Below are 18,454 nucleotides of genomic sequence, written 5' to 3'. Positions count from 1 at the left end.
CAAGAGGGCCAATGGCATCCTGGGGTGCATTAAAAAGAGCGTGGCCAGCAGGTCAAAGGAGGTGATCCTCCCCCTCTGCTCTGCCCTGGTAAGACCTCATCTGGAGTACTGCGTCCAGTTCTGGGCTCCCCAGTACAAAAAAGACAGGGATCTCTTGGAAAGAGTCCAGTGGAGGCCACCAAGATGGTGAAGGGCCTGGAGCATCTCTGCTATGAGGAAAGGCTGAGTGAACTGGGTCTGTTCAGCCTTGAGAAAAGGAGACTGAGAGGGGACCTGATCCAGGTCTATAAATATCTGAGGTGTGAGGGGCAGAATGGCGAGGCCAGACTCTTTTCAGTGGTGAGTGGAGACAGGACAAGGAGAAACAGCTGGAAACTGCAGCATAGGAAGTTCTGCACCAATGTGTGCAAGAACTTCTTTACAGTGAGGTGACGGAGCACTGGAACAGGCTGCCCAGGGAGGTGGTGGAGTCTCCTGCTCTGGAGATGTTCCAGACCTGCCTGCATGCCGACCTGTGCGACCTGCTGTAGGGAACTGCTTTGGCAGGGGGTTGGACTCGATGATCTCTGGAGGTCCCTTCCAACCCCTACAATTCTGTGATTCTGTGATTCTGTGACTGGTGAGTATCAGGGGAGAGAATGGGAGATGGAGCTTTCAAAGGCCTCCTGATTTCCACTGATGAGAGAGAGTGCCAAGGCTTTGTGAGATCTCTTTTTAGATTCATGGTCTCCTGCTCCACAAGCAATGCTACTACTTCACCACCTTCTGCTAAGCCTGCGTCACACCATCTGCAGTGTGAGATGGGTGAAGGCATTTATGAGCAAGGAGCGCCCTGGTCATGCAGCAAAGCCGGTGTGCGACCTACAGAGTACAGGGGGTAAATTTTTCAATCCAATCCCTTGTTTCTAGGTGATCACAGAAAGCTTGTGTCACAAAACAAAATCATGAAGGCCAGCCACTGTCAGAGCTGAATGTTCAGCTGCGGTGTGTAAGCAGTCCACACATGCACAAAATCAGCTCAGAGAATAGAGGTATGTTTTAATCGCTGCCAGCACTAGAGAGATAGTATGCACTTTTGTAATTCATCTGTTTACTAACATCTTGCAGACTGAAAGTCTCAGGCAACATCCTCTAAATTAGGCCTACAAAGTGCAATAGATCTATGCCTGCTAGAAGAAAACACAGGCTCTCCCGTTATTAATGTGCAAAATCTGGAGATGAAGTCACATCTATAGGATGATCTATTTTGGTGAGCCACGTGTGCTTAAATCCCTGCCTTGATCTGTTAAACCACCAAGTCTGCCATAAATATTTGATGATGAACAAGCTAATAAAATGTGGAATATCAACAGAGGGAGAGCAAATGTGTGATTCAATTTTTAATTACCACCACTTTACTGTAAAGACAAGTTATTTTCTGATAGAGACTGAAAACAACAGTTTTCTTTCTTGATTTTAACAAAAACGATGGATCCTCACAGAAACAAAGGAAGTAGGGCACAAGAAATAAGGTAGAACAGTCTGGTTTTATTACCATAAGTAATCAAGAACTTTTGTTTCCCCTTTTCTTCGTCTTCTTTCCTTCCTTCTCTTTTTTTTTCTTTGTCTTTTAATTTTCTTTCTTTCTTTTTTTTTTTTTTTCCTTTTTCTTTTTTACAACGTACATTAAGGTGTGAATCTGATGTTACGGGGATGTGGAAATGAAGGGAAACCGGTGACATCACAATACTCTACAACTTTACAGCAAATGAGAGTCTGAATCTGTTGCATCTACCAGTGTATAGCAAGGGTGGAAAGCAAAGGCACACATAGGCTTATGAACCCCTCGAAAGAAAGGGTGAAGCAGGAGAATGAGAACAGAAAATCCATTGAGTACAAAACGGGCATTTCAAGGTCAAACGAGCAGCGGATGCAATGTATGTTACAAAGGCAGATCGCCATACGAGCTGTTGCTGTGATTATTCATTTCTGTGTTTTGACAGAAGACTCTGCCAAGTCATAGCAATGGACCTGTGCATTTTGGTACTCGGGGGGGAAGGGGGAGGGGGAGGGGGGGGTTTGGAGCCTGGTGAAAAGGCTGTGAGTCGGTTCTTTCCAAAAATGACCTTGCTACCTATGGTTTTTAAAGTTCTTCTTTTCTGTTTGCTTTTATTAAATCAACAACATTGCTTTGGATACAGATCTACCTAATCCAGTCTGCATAGTTCACTAAAGGTGAACAAAACCGTGTCGTAAAAGAAACCATGATGAAATGAAATCACATGCAAGCACCCTTGTTACACACTTTGGTCTAAACCATTCAGACTTTATATATACCATCTATAAGCTAACGGACTTGAATCTGTCTTTTCAGTCATTCAGAAACAAAACCAAAATCCTGGAAAGCAAATTGAAGTATAAAATTTTAAAAAACAAATTGAAACAGAAACAACCACCTTACTCAAACATACTGTTCAGTAGATATAGATATATATATATATAAAAAGCTTAGAAGCGATCCCCATCGTTTGTCTACAGTATGTTGACACAGTTATCGTAACAAATTTAAAACACATCTACTTTTTTTTTTTTTTTCTTTTTTTCTTTCTTTTTTGCATAAACTGAAAGAGTGGAAAAGGGACTTACACGCCTGCGCGCGCACACACACACGCACACACCTGTGCGCGCGCACACTCCCACGTAGCTACATGCACAGTCGCACCAAAGAAACAAAGGAAAAAAAAACAAACAAACAAAAATGTGTTTTTTTTTTTTTTTGTGTTGTTTTTTTTTTTTTTTTTTTTTTTTTTTTTTTTTTTTTTTTCCCCAGGGGAGTACATGCAGCATCCTTCCGGAGCAGCAGGTCGCTGCAGCAGGAGTCTGCCCACCCGGCTTAGCTCCGCATGCCCGGTGCGATGCAGGATATGCTGCCGGGCTGCTTGCAGGCACGGCCCCTCTTGCCCCGGTGCCTGTCTGCAGATGGATGACAACGCTGTCCCCAAGGACAAGGTGTTGGTGTCTCCTCTGCTGCCACGAGAGTGGTCGCTGGGTGGGGGGAGGCACGGAGCTGCAAGGCAGCGCGGAGGGAGAGTGCCCTGGGGAGAGGGCTTGGCACGGCTGGAAAGTGGAACCGACCCAGAGGGGATGGCACTGGCCTGGTCTAGCAACGGTTGTGGGGTGATGCTGATAGCCGCCGCATTCTTCTTCGAATGCCTTGCTCCAGTTCTCGAGCGGGCGCGGAGGAGGGAGGACCAATAAATATTTGCATTACTCCGAGGGGAAAAAGAAAAAGGTTTTTTACATACTACAGCTCACAATTATACACAACTGAGGGTGTAAGGCACAAATTTACATGTGGAAGAAAACAGGCTATTCACAGATATATTCCCACGAAAAACCCGTGTGATAAGACCATAATTTATGCATGGTAACAGCCGGCATATTAATTAGTTCACACTGTTTGAGGATTTCGTTTGCCGTCTCACATGCAAGGTGAAATGAGATGGCAATTCACAAGCTGGTGCCGTCACGGAAAGAATTAGCTACTGACAAAGCTATGTTGATAGCAATGGCGCACAAATGTGCAGCTTTTAAAGAGTTTCTCTTGCAGTTGCGTTACAAGTTATGAACCTGTGGTATTTGTTTGTCGCTGTCTTAGGTCAGAGGCCAAGCCAGCTAATTAGCTGAGAGATTTAAATAGATATCCCCGTTTTTTTTCAGCTAATCAGACAGTCCAGGCACAAAGTTCAGAATTCCAGCTCCAACTTAATTAACTCAGTGAATTTATTGGAAAAATAAAAGTTTTAATTACTCCAGTTAACGGGTTTCACGTTAAATAGGTATAACTTTCAAGGTACTTCTCTGAAGAACTGCTCACAGGATGATATGCGGAAGTCATTTCCTTAGGAAAAACAAAAGTTGAACAATAAATAAGAGGAGTTACTTGCGTTAACAGTCACGTTACTCATTAAAAGAGAAAGGTAGCAGAAATCTATGACATAGTTTGCCCAGCACGGCATTATAACTGCTGTAACCAAATGGCTGTAACACTGATGGGCATTTCACAGTACCTGCATTTAGTAAACTTCTGCCATTGTTAAGTCAGAGTTAGCTTTATCAATGGATTCTTTTTTCTTTCTTTTTTTTCTTTTTCCTTTTTCTTTTTCTTTTTTTTTTTTTTTTTCTTCCTATTTTTATTTTGTTTTTAATTACTGGTTTTGCTTTCCAGAGCACTCTTTCCCAGTTCAGGAATGCACTGTGCAGTTTGAGGGGGAGGGGGAGGGGTGAAATGTCACAGTCATCTTTCACCTGTGTGCTTTTGGCTCAATGTTTGTGATGGAGGGCTAGTCCTTTGAGCAAAGAACTGAAGGGCTGTGGGGGCGAGTCCTGCGATTGCAAACCTTCAACCATAGGTCATATGGCTCGGGTTAAAAAAATATTCCACTTTTCCCAGAGAGCAGAAACAAACATGTCCTTAGCTTGCAACAACCATCTTCTCAGAGGAGCAGTTGCAGAACACTCTCTTTCAAGGGCAACTTCTGCTTAACTGCCGTTCTCCCCCCACCCACCCCACTGTGATTATGTACACGCGTCATTGGGCTTCATGGACGTGGAGAGCGGAGCAAAGGAAGGTTTGGGAGGTACGTCTGGCTTTAGCGAGGGCGTGCGTTTCAACCCTGACCTGGTCAGAGAGTTGTACGTGGTGAGACTCGGCTGTCGTGATACAGTCATGGCCTGTGCCTGTGCAGCGTGGACTTGTATGGAGTCCACCCGCTGCGGAGCTGGCGGTGGGTTGTCACCCCTGCCGAAGCTCTGATTTCGAGAGAGGTGTGATGAGTTAGAGGAGTTGGTGTTGTTTCTTTTGAGGGTCGATGCCTGGTGACTTCTTGTGAGCGAGTTTGTAGGGTAGTTTCTCTTGTAGTCCACGTTGTAAGCAGAAGAATGCACATCTAGCCGCTTGCTCAGGCCACTCTGAGACAGGGAGGTGCTCGGCGGCCCGAGTGAGGCTTCCCGCTGAGGTACCTTTGGTGGCATGCTGTCAAGATTTTCCACCAGGTTAACCCCATGGCTGGGGCTTTTGCTACTGAGATGGTCCTTGATGGTTTTGTACTCAAGGGTGGCATTCTGGTCCTCCACAGACATCTGAGCCCCATCACTTATTTTTGGCTGGTCAACATACTCGTGTTGGTAGCCTTGCTGGGCAATGGGCAGAACCATAACACTGGGAATGTGGCTAGGAGATGCCCTGAGTGGCAGGTCAGTTGGGATCACGGGTGAGGCCATTGGGGGAATATCTTTTGTGCAGGCATTGATGAGGTTCTGGTTTCTTTCCCACTCTCTACTGCCACGGTTGGGCTTCCTTTTCTGCTGCAGGGTTGGGGTGGACTCCGGGGTTGGCAGGGCAGCCAGGTCCAGATGGTGCTGGTCAGCCTTGATTAGCATTTTGGTAGTGCTGCCTGGTGTGGCCAGCTTGCCATTGTGCATCAGAGGTGTGAGGATAGCTTCAGGCTTTGGTTCTTTGGACTGAGCATCTCCAAAGAGGCCACTGAGCTTGGTAACACTGCTCATGGAGCCGCGGCGGGAGTGGGTCAGTTCCTTCTCCTTTCTCTGCACAACAGCCACATCTCTGCGGCGATGGTCACAGATACAGTACACTACGATGCCCGAAAAGACGGCCCCCATTACAAAAGCTAGAATTACTGCAATGGCCAACAGGGTGACCGGCACCAGCTGATCATGACCCTTCAGGTAACTCTCACGAATCACTCCTGCAATAAACAGCATTACAGTGGTTAGGCAAACCAAGGAGAGGGAAAAGTCACTTATCTTTAACTGCTTTATTTGAAGGCGGTTTGTTCATGTTTTGCAAATGATTTCTGACCAGCTTGCCAAAATTTAGAGATATGCTGTACCTGCCAGCTACTTCTTACATGAGCAGCTTTGGGATTTCAATTCTGGAGCTGAATATGAAGTCCAGGAGGGGAGAGAGAATTCACTTGCAGGGCATATGGAGTCAGTTTGAAATCCATGCCCTGGGCAAATACACACTCACTTTGAGAGGTCAGAGCTATTACTGCTCCTCCTCTGACATACTGCTCATTCCTCCCTTCATTCAATCTCTGTTCTGCTAATACCATCTTATTTTTACTACTTATTTTTACTAAATTGCTCACATTGAAAATCCTGTGAAAGAAAGAGAGAGGGGAGAAGCTCTGCAAATATCAGAGAAGCGCATCCCACATTGTTTAAGGCTTCTTTCTTTGAGTGTCATTCTTTTATCTTTGTCATATGTTTTAAAAGTCAGTGTCACAGGCCTGAGCTTCAGGAGGATGCTTAAATAACTATGAAAGACAGAGCACTGCAGGAATGTATTGAGCCTTCTAGAGGACTGTCCTTGCTATTTTCATTCTTAAAGCTCTTCCTTGTTCTGGACACATGAATAGGCTCACCTCTGTGCTGAAGCTTATGCTTTTCTGCTGAAAGCTCTGACTTTGAGGGTCTCTTTTTTATGCCCCTGTGCTGCGGTCACAGATTATGGTCAGATCTTACTCGGCCCTCCAAGCCCTTGCTGCCAGAGAAGGCATCTGTGGCATTTCTCCTCAGTCTGAAGACGCTAACACAGCATTAATCAATGCCCTGAATTTCTAAAGAAAGAAACTTCCTTTTTTTTCTGACATAGTTGGGCACCAAGCCAGCAGCACTAACGAAAGACAAGCACAGCACATCTAGTTTGCTTTCTGATTTCTGGTTTTGTTCTTCGTGCTTAACAAGTTGCAGCCATTGCCTTACAAGGAGCTGAAGGAACATCTCTCCCAACTCTTTATCCAGAGAGTGTCCAAACACCAGGGCGTTAAAAGCTCCACGAGCTCTAAGGAAATGCCAGCCATGTCCTATTACAGGAGAGACAGCAAGACAGCAAAATTACCTGCAAGGCACTCCTGAGTCTTTGCAAAGATACAAAACTTCCATGTCACAAATCACCTCCTCCTAGAGAGGCACCTTTTTACATACTTGGCAGACAAGATATCAGTGGCCCAGAATTAGATTCAAATGCAAAATACTATGGTAAAAAAAACACTGAAAGGCTGTCCTCATCTCAAGGAAACCTTTGACAAGCATTATGGCTAAGTAGAGCACTATTACTATAGTATGTATTTTCTGCCCCCATTTAGTTACTGAGTTTAGTTGGACATGAGATATTTATTACAAGGTAGAGTCTTTATATTTAATACAGCTCTTGAAATCCTGAATTTCTGTTTGTGACATCACAGGCAGTTGCCATGGAAGTTATTATGCTGTCACCAAGGACTGTGATTTCATAAGAATAAAGAGCAGGAACAGATGATGCCATGAAGCTCATGAAGCCCAGATTCTGCAATCATACAAATCTTCATAGTCAAGGAGTAAGGGAAGTAAAACAGACCTCTGGAAACAATGTATAAGTAGAAATCATCTTCAGATCAAATGTTCCTGAGAACATGTTTCTAAAGCACAGCTGCTTTTCCACAGTCAGATGTTTCTACTCTTTGTCATGAGCGCTAAGCAAAAGTTGGTAGAGCCTAACCCTGTGATTTAAATCCACACACAGAGCTCCTGTATAAAACCCAGAGACACAGTGCAGTGGTTACAGTACTGTCAGTAGGAGCAGCATTTCACTGCTCTGAAGTCTTAACGTTTTTACAGTAACAAGGCTCAAAATACCTGATCAGCATCTACCTAGAGAAGTACCGACAGCCACTAAGCTGTGTCTGGAAGCAGAAACCATCTGTGTCCCTAGAGGATGGACAAGACTTTTTCTAGCTTAAGGATTTCTGCCTCTCTACCCATCATATGCAGAAGTGACATGGAGGCAGAAGATGGGAGCTGTGTATTCAAGCCCCAAAAATGGTTCCATAGAAGGACTCAAACTCATGTGATTCAAGCTATGAGAATGTTGCTCTGCTTCCTACAACAGAGGAAAAATGCCTAGCCACTGGGATGGAGGTTTCCTTCAAATGCTTATAGGTCTTTCAGGAAGGAGTTACAGCAGAGAAACCAGTTTGCTCTGTGGAAGCTGTCCTGCTCTCCTCAGAGCCCAGTATAACCATGGGTGGATGGGTGCTCCATGCCTGGCACTTCCTGCAGCCTTCAGGCTGAGGGCTGTTCAACAGCTGACAGCTATAAATCACAATCCCTGCATAAAAGCAGCACGAACTCTTGCCATCAGTTTTATATAAATGATGGACATGAAATCATTACAATGAATGTGTCAAAATTATCACACAGTTCAGTATGAGTGACCATGCCTGTTCATGAAAAAGGTAGCTGAAATGCTGCAGCTCATTCTGCAAGTGTTTTACCAGCAAAGATTTAGAAGGGCTTTAGATCAGCCTGATTCCTGCTACTTCCTCTAGAGCTCAAGCCCTCCCAGAGTTTATCCAAGTCTAGGTTGGATATCAGGAAGCATTTCTTTACAGAAAGGGCTGGTAAGCACTGGAATAGGCTCCCCAAGGAGGTGGTTGACTCACCATCCCTGGATGTGTTTAAAAACTGTTTGGATGTGGAGCTCAGGCACATGATTTAGTGGAGGGTTGTTAGGGTAATAGGGTTAGGTTGTGGTTGGACTTGGTGATCTTTAAGGTCTTTTCCAACCTGACTGATTCTATGATGCTATGATTCTATTATGTTTCCTATACAAGACAGAAACGACATTTAACTTTACTGGCTTTGCTCTAAGCAGGTAGTTCTTCTCTGGACACAAACTTAGGTTAATGAGGTAATTTACTTCTTATGATATAAACATCCAAGTTTTTTTTTATGCAAGTCTTCCTAACAACTTCAAATGAAATGATTAGGACGGGCAAGATCTGACCTGCATTATGAAACTGAAACATGATTATAGAACTGAAACAATTATTAAAAAGTATGAGGAATGTTCAGCATCCTACTATCAAGATTGAGGGAGTGAAACCTAGTATTAATATCATTTTGGAAAAGGTCTTGGGGGTAGAATAGCAGTAAAACTCAAAAAGCTTCAAAGACATATATGAGGTTAAATATTTGTATGTTCAAAGATCAGACTTTACCTGTAGGTAAGCACAACAAATACGCTGACACTTGTCAGTCTCCCTGAAATTTCCCACTGAGGTTAAAGTCTGTCTATTGCAAATCATAGCTGGGTTTAGCACTGCAGGCTTTCCCACGTGGGATATACTTAGTTCTGGCTACTGAGAGGGCCAGGCTAGTCACCTGATATTCTCCACTTTTCATAGCTCTTGTGATTCCAGCAAAAAACACAATCCTTCCTTTGCCACTGACTTTCCATAATTTCATCCCATGTCCTTTTGTTTTGCATCTTCAAACATTCTTCATTCATTTTCTCAGTGTATTCAGTACACCCTGTACTATCAGAATCTGAAACATAAAATATCACTTCTTACCCATCTAATGAGAGAGGAGATCTGATATATAATTCACTACTTCAAGCAGACATTACAGGTAAGATACAGAGAGTTGGCTGGCTGGTTGGTTAATCACAGAATCACAGAACAGCCAGGGTTGGAAGGGACCTCAAGGATCATGAAACTCCAAATCCCCTGCCACATGCAGGGCCACCATCCTCCATGTTTAATACCAGCCCAAGCTGCCTAGGGCCCCATCCAGCCTGGCCCTGAACACTTCCAGGAATGGACGGGGCATCCACAGCCTCTCTGGGCAGCTGTTCCAGCACCTCACCACTCTCTCTGTAAAGAACTTCCCCCTGACATCCAACCTCAATCTCCCTCAAAACCATTTTCCCTTGTCCTGCTGTTATCAACCCTTTCAAAGAGTTGACTCTCCTCCTGTTTTTAGGCTCCCTTTAGGCTGCCATGAGGTCACCCCGCAGCCTCCTTTTCTCCATGCTGAACAAGCCCAGCTCCCTCAGCCTGTCTTTGTAGGGGAGGTGCTCCAGTCCCCTGATCATCTTCGTGGCTCTCCTCTGGACCCTCTCCAACAGCTCCCTGCCTTTCTTGTACTGGGGGCTCCAGACCTGGACACAGTACTCCAGAATGCTAAGAAAAATGTTTCCAAAATTCCACAGAGTTTCAGTCTGAAATGACTTGTTGAATGTCTGTGGGTGAAAATAAGAGAGAAAAGACTGGAGTTGATAAAATAATATGGATCTACTGTATGCTAGATAATCGTAAGCATGAAGGAGACGAGGCTTTTTCTTTTCATTAACTAACAGAAGTATCCAAGGGTTAGGACTTCACCTGGACATCTGCTAAATCTGCTAAAACAGTACAGATGTGCATGGCGCTGAAAATGTCATTGCATCAAAATGCTGATGTAACTATTCTGTGCACGTTCTGGTTGTTCTAATTCTAACAGGAAAAGATATTCTGAAGGCAGAAATGTAATTAGGATGAAGTAATCATATTAGAATATAGTTCATCATCCTAAAGAATACATGACATGAGCATAAAGGAATGGGAATAATGAATGCCAATACTGCAAATTTCAATAATGGAGGACAAATAATAAATATATGGATATTAAAGCATTTACTCCTTTCCTTGCTTCCTATTTCAGCAAAAACTGTGGTTTGCTGAACTGTAGCAAATTGTGGTAATGCAGTTCTATCAAAACAGAGACAAGAGACAAGGAGATCCTATCGGAGGAGAGATCTGACACTCCAATTTTCAGAATGAGAATGACAGTATAACAAATGATTAAGCTACCAATTTCATAATCAAGTATAAAAAAGTGAATATAAATTAGTCAAGAATAAATTGCATTAGCCTAGCCAAATTTTCTTCCTTGATGGGATAAATGGTTTACTTTTTATGGGGAAACTTTAAGTGTGATACATTCTGGCCCATTTTAGCAAAAGCAAATTTGAAAGTAAGCTAAAATCTGCAGAAAAGCTGTTGAAAAGTATTGGTGAAATGTTTACCTGGAAAGAAATATGAAGTAAGAAGTCCTCCAAAGGATTCTCTGTTTACATAATGGAATATCTAAATAAACCTCGCTCAGCTGTGGTAAAGGGCTTTGAATGTACTGTGTTATTTCTCTTAAGTGATGAGGAATAGAGATGGCAAAACTTCAAGAAGAGCTCCAGTGTCATTTTCCTCCAAGTCTGCTTAATGGTCTATGCTTTACAGTGAGCACAAACAGTAATTTTATAACCCTCACAACTTCTTGATGAATGAAAACAAGTAACTACTTCCTAGTTTGAATAGCTGGAGTCTGGTTTAGTGATACAACAGGCCAGATGCTGCCTTCTTTTACAACCAAGTTAAAATCAGCAAGAATAACAAGAGCAGGGCAGAGAGCAATCTCTGGTTCCATAACCACAGGTTCCTGTACGTGAATAACCTCATTACCTGTCACTAACTATAATGCATTTCTGTTTGAGTCCTACAGTTAACTGTGGTATGGATACAAAGACCCTCTGTTCCAGAAATGATTTATGGCCTTGAGAGGTGTACACTGGACAATGAGGCGACCACATGCCACGTGCATCAAGAATGCTCTGTGATCAACCCTGCAGGGAGCTGTCATTGTCTGTTTCCCAGCGTTGCCACTGACAGATGGTAAAGTAATAACCCAAAATGGTGGCACGCATGAAATTGAAACATGGAGGTGGGAAATGAAGAATGATGTTTTGGCAGAGAAATGGGAGAATAACTACCAGGGAATAAGGTAGCATTTAAGTCTAGACCACACATTTACAGAAGTTTGGGAGTGGGTGTCTTTGTGACTTAAACTTCACCTCTCTGCCTAAATGGGAATCAGCCCACTTCCATCTCCAACACCTACAAAATCACTTGAGAGTTTCTACAGAGCAAGTCATTGTTCCAAAAAGGCACAATGGTTTCTTTATTGCTGTTATTTAAGGAGAAAACCTTGCAGTTAATTTCTTTCTTCTGTGTAAGCTTTTCTGTCTGATGTGTGACTCCCTCTGCTTAGACTTGCAGGAGTGCTGGAATAAGCTTGTAGTGGATGGAGGTTTTTATGGGCTTCTGAATGTCTTTTTAAAATGCCATTGAAAAGGTTTTCAACATGTGTCTCCAGGTGTTAGAACTGTGTTTACAGACAGTCTCATGCTGCTAAAAGACTATTTCAGCCTGGAAAATCCCTGCAGGTATTAACAAGCCTTCTTCTTCCTATTTAACCAGAAACAGGATTAAAAAAAAACAACAGATGAAGCAAAACTGGACACCCAGAATTAAAGTGATAGCAACGACTAGCATGAACAACTAGAGCTTAGCATTCTGAGATACTATTATTTTTCTCAAAGAGGTAACTTCTAAGTTTGAAATAAACCAACCACACCGTAAGGCCAAAGATTTGATATTATCCACATTATTGGAAGTACTTTGCTGGAAAAGGCAAGTAGCTTTTTTTCTTTATCTACCTTCTAGCTGCAAGGCCTTGCTCTACAGACTCAGTGCAGGTCTACCCAGTTTCCTTTTTTTCCTACCTACCGTTTTCTGGACTGTCATTGTTAGCCCATAGAAAAAGTATTAACTGAAATACTCATCATTAAAGCTGCTGGCAGATTTTTTGTTTGTTTGTTTTGTCTCCCTCATAGTAAATCTGTATTGTTGATTTGTAAAGGTCTGTAACTATTAAATTTGCATGACTGCTGAGAAGACTATCCATCTCCTCGTGGCTCCTGTATCTTCTTATGGCTCTCAAAGATAGCTACCTGAAGGTGGGTGAGATCTTAAGCAAAAACAAAACAAAACAAAAGCAGAAGCAAGTGGCCCAATGATCACTGTAAGTATGAAGAGAAAGTATACTTTAGAACTTTGAAAAGATCAGTAGATAACACACAGCAAGCCTGAAAAGGATCGATGCAATCAAGTCAGCCATAGCGCCCTCTGTTAGTATGCTCTGGACCTTGAGCAGACTTATTTCAGAAGTATTCCAGGACAGGTTCATCTATTGATCTCTAAGGCTGGTTTTATTTTTTTGTTCAACTGCTTCAAATTACGGTACTTCTCACACCTGATAAATGACTGTCAACATGCTCCCTATAGAAAAAAAAAAAAAAACAAAAAAAAACTAAAAACAAACAATTGCAACTTAGTAAAAGGGGAGATAACACATGCCTCACTTCCCAGTGGGAAGATGGAGAATTTTAATTCCTGCGTTTTTTAAGATATATAAGCTACTAAAGAAAGTTTAAAGAAATAACCACATGCTTCAGCAGAGGCTAGGGGCTGACCTCCTGGAGAGCAGCTCTGCCGAGAGGAACTTGAGTGTCATGGTGGACAACAGGCTCGTCATGAGCCAGCAGTGTGCCCTTGTGGCCAAGAAGGCCAAGGCACAAGGTCGAGGGAGGTGATCCTCCTTTGCTCTGTCCTGGTGAGGCCACATCTGTTGTACTGTGCCCAGTTCTGGGACCCCCAGTTCAAGAAAGACCAGGAACTTCTAGAGAAGGTCCACTGGAGAGCTACAAAGATGAGAAGAGCCTGGAGCATCTCGCTTTTGAGGAAAGTCTGCGAGACCTGGAACTACTCAGCCTAGAGCAGAGAAGGATGGAAGGGAATCTTACCAATGCTTATTATATCTAAAGGGTGGGAGTGAAGTGGATGAGGTCAAGCCCTTTTCAGTGGTGCCCCGTGACAGGACAAAGGGCATGGGGCACAAATTGGAACATAGGAAGTTCCATCTGAATATGAGAAAAAACAACTTTACTTTGAGAATGGCAGTGCACTGGAACAGGCTGCCCAGAGGCTGTGGATTCTCCTTGGGAAACACTGAACACCCTGCTCTAGTGAATCTGCTTCTATAGGTGGGTTGCACTAAATGATTTCCAGAGTTCCCTTCCAACCCGTACAATTCTGTGAAATTACTCCACCATATCCATATGAGAAAACACGTCTTGAAATATTTTTAAAAGACTTTACGAGACTTTGTGTTCTTATGAGCCTGCAACACAATTTTTCTATGTACCGCAGCTGCCAGACAAAACCTATACCATGTCATACGTGTGAATTTTCAGCAATTAAAAGGGAGAAGTTCTTCACTGAAAGTGATTAATATAGATGGAAATCACAGGCACTAAACCAGCAAATTCATGCCCAGACATCTTCCCTTCCCTACTGAAATGAAGGGGTGGGAGAACTGAAAATGATTGGAGCAGCCAGCTCTTAGAACTTATAAAATTGTGCTACCTTATAAGCAATAACTGCAAATAAACCGATTTATTAAGTTTTCATGCATGAGAGCAGGTTTGAGCTACACAACCTCCTGAATCTGTGATGCAGTGATGAGAGCCACCACCCTCTTGAAGGCAGCCCAATGTTATTTGTCCCACTCAATATGAAGGGTGGCTCTTGCACTAGGAGGAACTTGAGAACCTTAGTCCCACCAACAGGCAGCATGCAATGGCTGATCATTTTGAACTTTCCCGATTTCAGTACTTCCCTTTACCTTTCATCCTTTCCCAGTGAGCAAAGATAATTTTAGACGCTTCTTTGTGATGGAGAATAAGCAGATATAGCATGTCCCTTAGAACAGTAAAACAGGCATTTGCAGCAGATGAAACAAGATGTATAAAATCCAAATGTCAAGGAAAATTAATTCTTTTGTAGCTTGTCTCAGCAGAGGCAAGCTTTATACTGCTTTGCATCTTAAAAACACAAGTTTCTTTTAAAGTCTGCTGTATTTCCTCTAATGACGTAAAAGAAGCTCAAGTGCACATTATGGGACCTTTCTCGTATGCCTGGGATGAGCTTAAACATACCCAGCTGCTCTTTATTAGTTTACTTCAGGGATTTTTCACAGCTGGATTAAACCAGATTTACATATGTTTGGCTGATTATGCATGAATTCAAGACTCCAGAGAAGTTGTTGTAGCCTGCAAAGTGAATCTCTCTCCTTCACAGTTCCCATTTCACTGCATGCAGTTTCTTTGAGGGCACAGAACAATTTTGTTTTCTTTTTTTCTGGTCATTATGCATTTCTGGGTATTATGCATTCTGGGCAGCCCAGTGCCTTTCTGGAAGAAGTTTTGTTACATGCCGAGTCAGGGAAAGAGAAGCTGTCACTGAGACATTCTGTGGTTTTGCTTTTCCTTTCTTACAGCCTGTTTTGAACTATGACCTTTCTGCACAACAGGGAGAAGTGAAGTTTGCTGAATGTCAACAAGAGCAGCTCTGATCAGCAGGCTGAAGCACGAAGCAGCCCCTTACTGGGGCTGAACTCCAAACACTATATACGACACAAAACCAAAAGTCTTTTCTGCTTCAGCTCTGATATTTCAAGACACTAAAATGGAAATGCCAGTTTTAAGCTACTAGGGTAACTAAGCACATCACAGCTGAACTACTGAAGGAATCATCTGTTAAACATCCAAGATTTAACTAAGATTATGCCCTATATATATATGTCCTATTTTCTGAGGTTCTTGATAAAGATTGTTCAAGTTATACAACTAGGTGACCAAGCTAGCAATGTCAGGAATTAAAACATGCTCCCAGTGGTCACTGCAAGACAAGACTGATTTTTCTAGAAATATTTACAGGGCTGAGGCTGTAGCAGAAAATAGTTTATGTGTGTCTGATGTTAGGCTTATCTTTTTCCTTTTAGTCCCCATCGCCTCATGTGACTGAATAAGTTAAGTGACTGCAAAACTGCAGTGAGTTAGAAACACTGGTTATAACAGTCAGCAAGACTGATTTTACCTCTTTTTCTGTACATCACAACTCCTCCAATATAAATATCAGAAGCCTCATTTCCTCTCAGTTACGTTATTGAAATCTGCAGCACTTCCAGTAAAGCAAGCATGGTTACTCCAGCTACATCCTAGGTAGCAGGTAGCATTTCTTCCTGGACATCTTGTCCAGAAACTGTCATCTCTTATTTAATTTTGTATCTCCAGTCTTGGCTTCTTTCATGCATTCTTCCCTTTGTCTGTCAAATTTATAGTTCTCCGCATTTTTTTTTAACCCAATTTTTATACTATCTCTCCATCTCACAGACACTGAGTGTACATTTATACTACAATGCCATAACTTCACTGATGCTTCCCATCTGTGCATTGTTTTAATGCCTGCAGTGACGACTCTGGCCAAATCTGCTGGATGAAGCAAACTCCATCTCAGAGAGTACAGTATGGTGAGTAGGTGCTGACCTGCCCCCAAAAGCTGCCCTGAGGCCAGCAGCAATCTTGCCACAGAGGTGTGCCCAAACCCACTTCCTCTCCAGCACACCCAGATACCCTCTGACTGTCAGCAGAGGAAGGCAGATAGGCTGCATGTCTGCTTTATGGAACATCTCACGGGCAGCTGTGTTCCTGCACTACAAATACTTCCCCAGCATTCCGCTTGATTCTGGTACTGTTCCAAATTCCCTTTTTTTTTTTTTTTTCTAAATTTACTGCAATGTTTGTTCATTTTCTGCTTGCACTCTTTTTATAAGACAGTATTTCCCACTGCTCCAGGCAAACCAGGCAGCTTGCACAGCTAGTTAATCATCATGAAGGTAGGTGCTAGAACAAGGAGCTGACTGGCTTTTCTCCTATCTGCAGAGCAGTTCTCTAGATGTGTTTACTGATCTATAGATAAACAAATTTCCATGTGAGAAGTTAGCACTTCATTTTTTTTTCCCCTGGCACTTGGGAGTGTAAAAAAATTTATCACAACCTTTGTGATATATGTTTTCTTTTCTTTCTAAAAACAGTGTAGCTGAGCCCAAACCTTCAAGGGAAGCACAGCTGATGCCATCAAGCTGTCTTGCCATGAGTAAGCAGAGAGAAACTATGCTGTCCATCCAGGTCTGGATGCTGGGTACGTGCAAGGGCCTGCTGATTTTGATATCAGTAGTTTAGTTCAACCATATACCAAACTGCACAAACACCCCTGGGGACCACTGGGTGTGGGAAATCACTGGGTCTTACTGGATGAGTGCCTCAGGGCACTGCCTGTAGCCTGGTCATATTTAGACAAAAAGCATACAAAGTGCAGCAGGACTGTAAGACCTCTTTAGGACACTGAATAGAGACGACTGTTTTGTAGAGATAAAGCTGAATGCTATCTGCAAAAAAGAGCAGGGCTCTTTATGTTCTATATTACGAGCTGAGATTGCCCAAATCTCTGGGCAGGCTCTGTGGTGAATGTGAGAGGTTCAATGGGGAGAGCACGCAGCAGAAGGGACAGAGGGCACTCCTGATCTGTGTCCTCCCTCTACCACCTGACTGGGAGTCTGAATGACTGGGAGTCATTCAGCAGTGAACACACACGGGGAATTACTGAACTGCTTGATGGGAGCTGTATGCTAATGGCAGAAATAGAATTTCCCCAGCACCAATCACAGGCTCAAAGCAAATGCCAACAGCCCTTTCTGCACCAAATTACAAGACCACTTCTGTTGGCTTCTGTAAAGAAAAACAAGTGGGACTCAGTCTTCAGCCAGCTTTATGATCTGTGGTTACCCTGATGAGCTAGCCAGACCAATGACTCTAAATGTATAAGGGGAGAGAGGCAGGTGCTCTGTCTATTCTTTTCCATAGCTCTTTGTAAAATCAATCAATTACATTAACCAACATGAATGACTGTGTTTTAGACTGGAATGGCTTTTTCAGGATTACAGCTATGGTTGCTTTCAGATAGGAACTCAGTGAAGTTTTATGGTTTTAGGAATAAAGAAACAATTGGAAAATACATGCTTCTTGGAATACTTTATCTAGCTGAGGGCTTTGGTGTATGGCCTTTCAGGAGGTGTTTCTGTGCACTCTTAAATAGACCGCCTGAGCTGTTAATGGCTGTCTGAGCAATCTTCCAGCCTCTCCAAAATAACCCTCTAAGAACACGATAGTGAGTAATACTAGCTTTGTAGGGTTTAAAAAATGTCTGTTTTTCTTTTGTTGTTGTTGTTGTTGTTTTAAAAGCTCCTCTTTTATTTCTACCACAGTTGTGGGTAAGATGGGATGGAGCACGAGTAAGATGCAATATTATTGTCAGCATGCATGTCGTGTTACTTTCCAATTAAAATAATCCTTGCTGGGCATATGAAAGAACTGGCTAGTTTATGCCAGTCATGACAATGTTACCAAGCTGCACTTCCATCTGAGATTTTATTTCACAGAAAACAGCAGTCTTTGGTTGTTGTTGGAATAACTACAGTTTAATACTCAGGGCTGAGCATTTTGGTAGGCATGGGAAGCTGGGACTGATCTGGAGGCTATCCATTGGGACGCAGAGTTTCAGAGCACTGCAGGTATTTTTCCTGGCCGACACAAAGCTGATGATGAATGTGCTGTTGGCCATTTCAAATGTTTGCTGTGTTGTTCAGCTGTGCCAAATCCGGCCCCTAACGCTCCCCAAGCAATTACTCTAAGAACTGCACTATGCTCTTCTAATGTCAATGGAGCTGTTAAAATCTACTTCTGCACAGACTTTGACTTATTCTGATCTGCTGGGGCAGGGAAGGCTGTCAGACTATCTGCTAGATGGCTAAACTGCTTATCAAGTGCAGCACCAATACTCAGTGTACATGGAGT

General features: G+C 42.9%; 1 protein-coding gene across 5 annotated transcripts in view; it reads right to left on the bottom strand.

Annotated features, from left to right (window-relative positions):
- Positions 1-1,401: 1,401 nt before the first annotated feature.
- SEMA6A (semaphorin 6A) overlaps positions 1,402-18,454 on the bottom strand; it is a 114,321-nt gene continuing 97,268 nt past the window's right edge. For all 5 annotated transcript variants that reach the window (XM_042882799.1, XM_042882802.1, XM_042882803.1 and 2 more), the window contains one exon: positions 1,402-5,747. In XM_042882799.1, coding sequence (XP_042738733.1) covers positions 4,558-5,747 — 1,190 coding nt within the window. In that variant the 3' untranslated portion in view covers positions 1,402-4,557. The remainder of the gene's footprint in view (positions 5,748-18,454) is intronic.

The sequence above is a fragment of the Lagopus leucura genome, unplaced genomic scaffold (assembly GCF_019238085.1).
Source record: "Lagopus leucura isolate 7727_CA_CO unplaced genomic scaffold, USGS_WTPT01 Super-Scaffold_100036, whole genome shotgun sequence".
NCBI lineage: Eukaryota > Metazoa > Chordata > Aves > Galliformes > Phasianidae > Lagopus > Lagopus leucura.
Note: the sequence above shows the minus strand (reverse complement) of the source record. Positions and strands in the feature narration are given on the sequence as shown.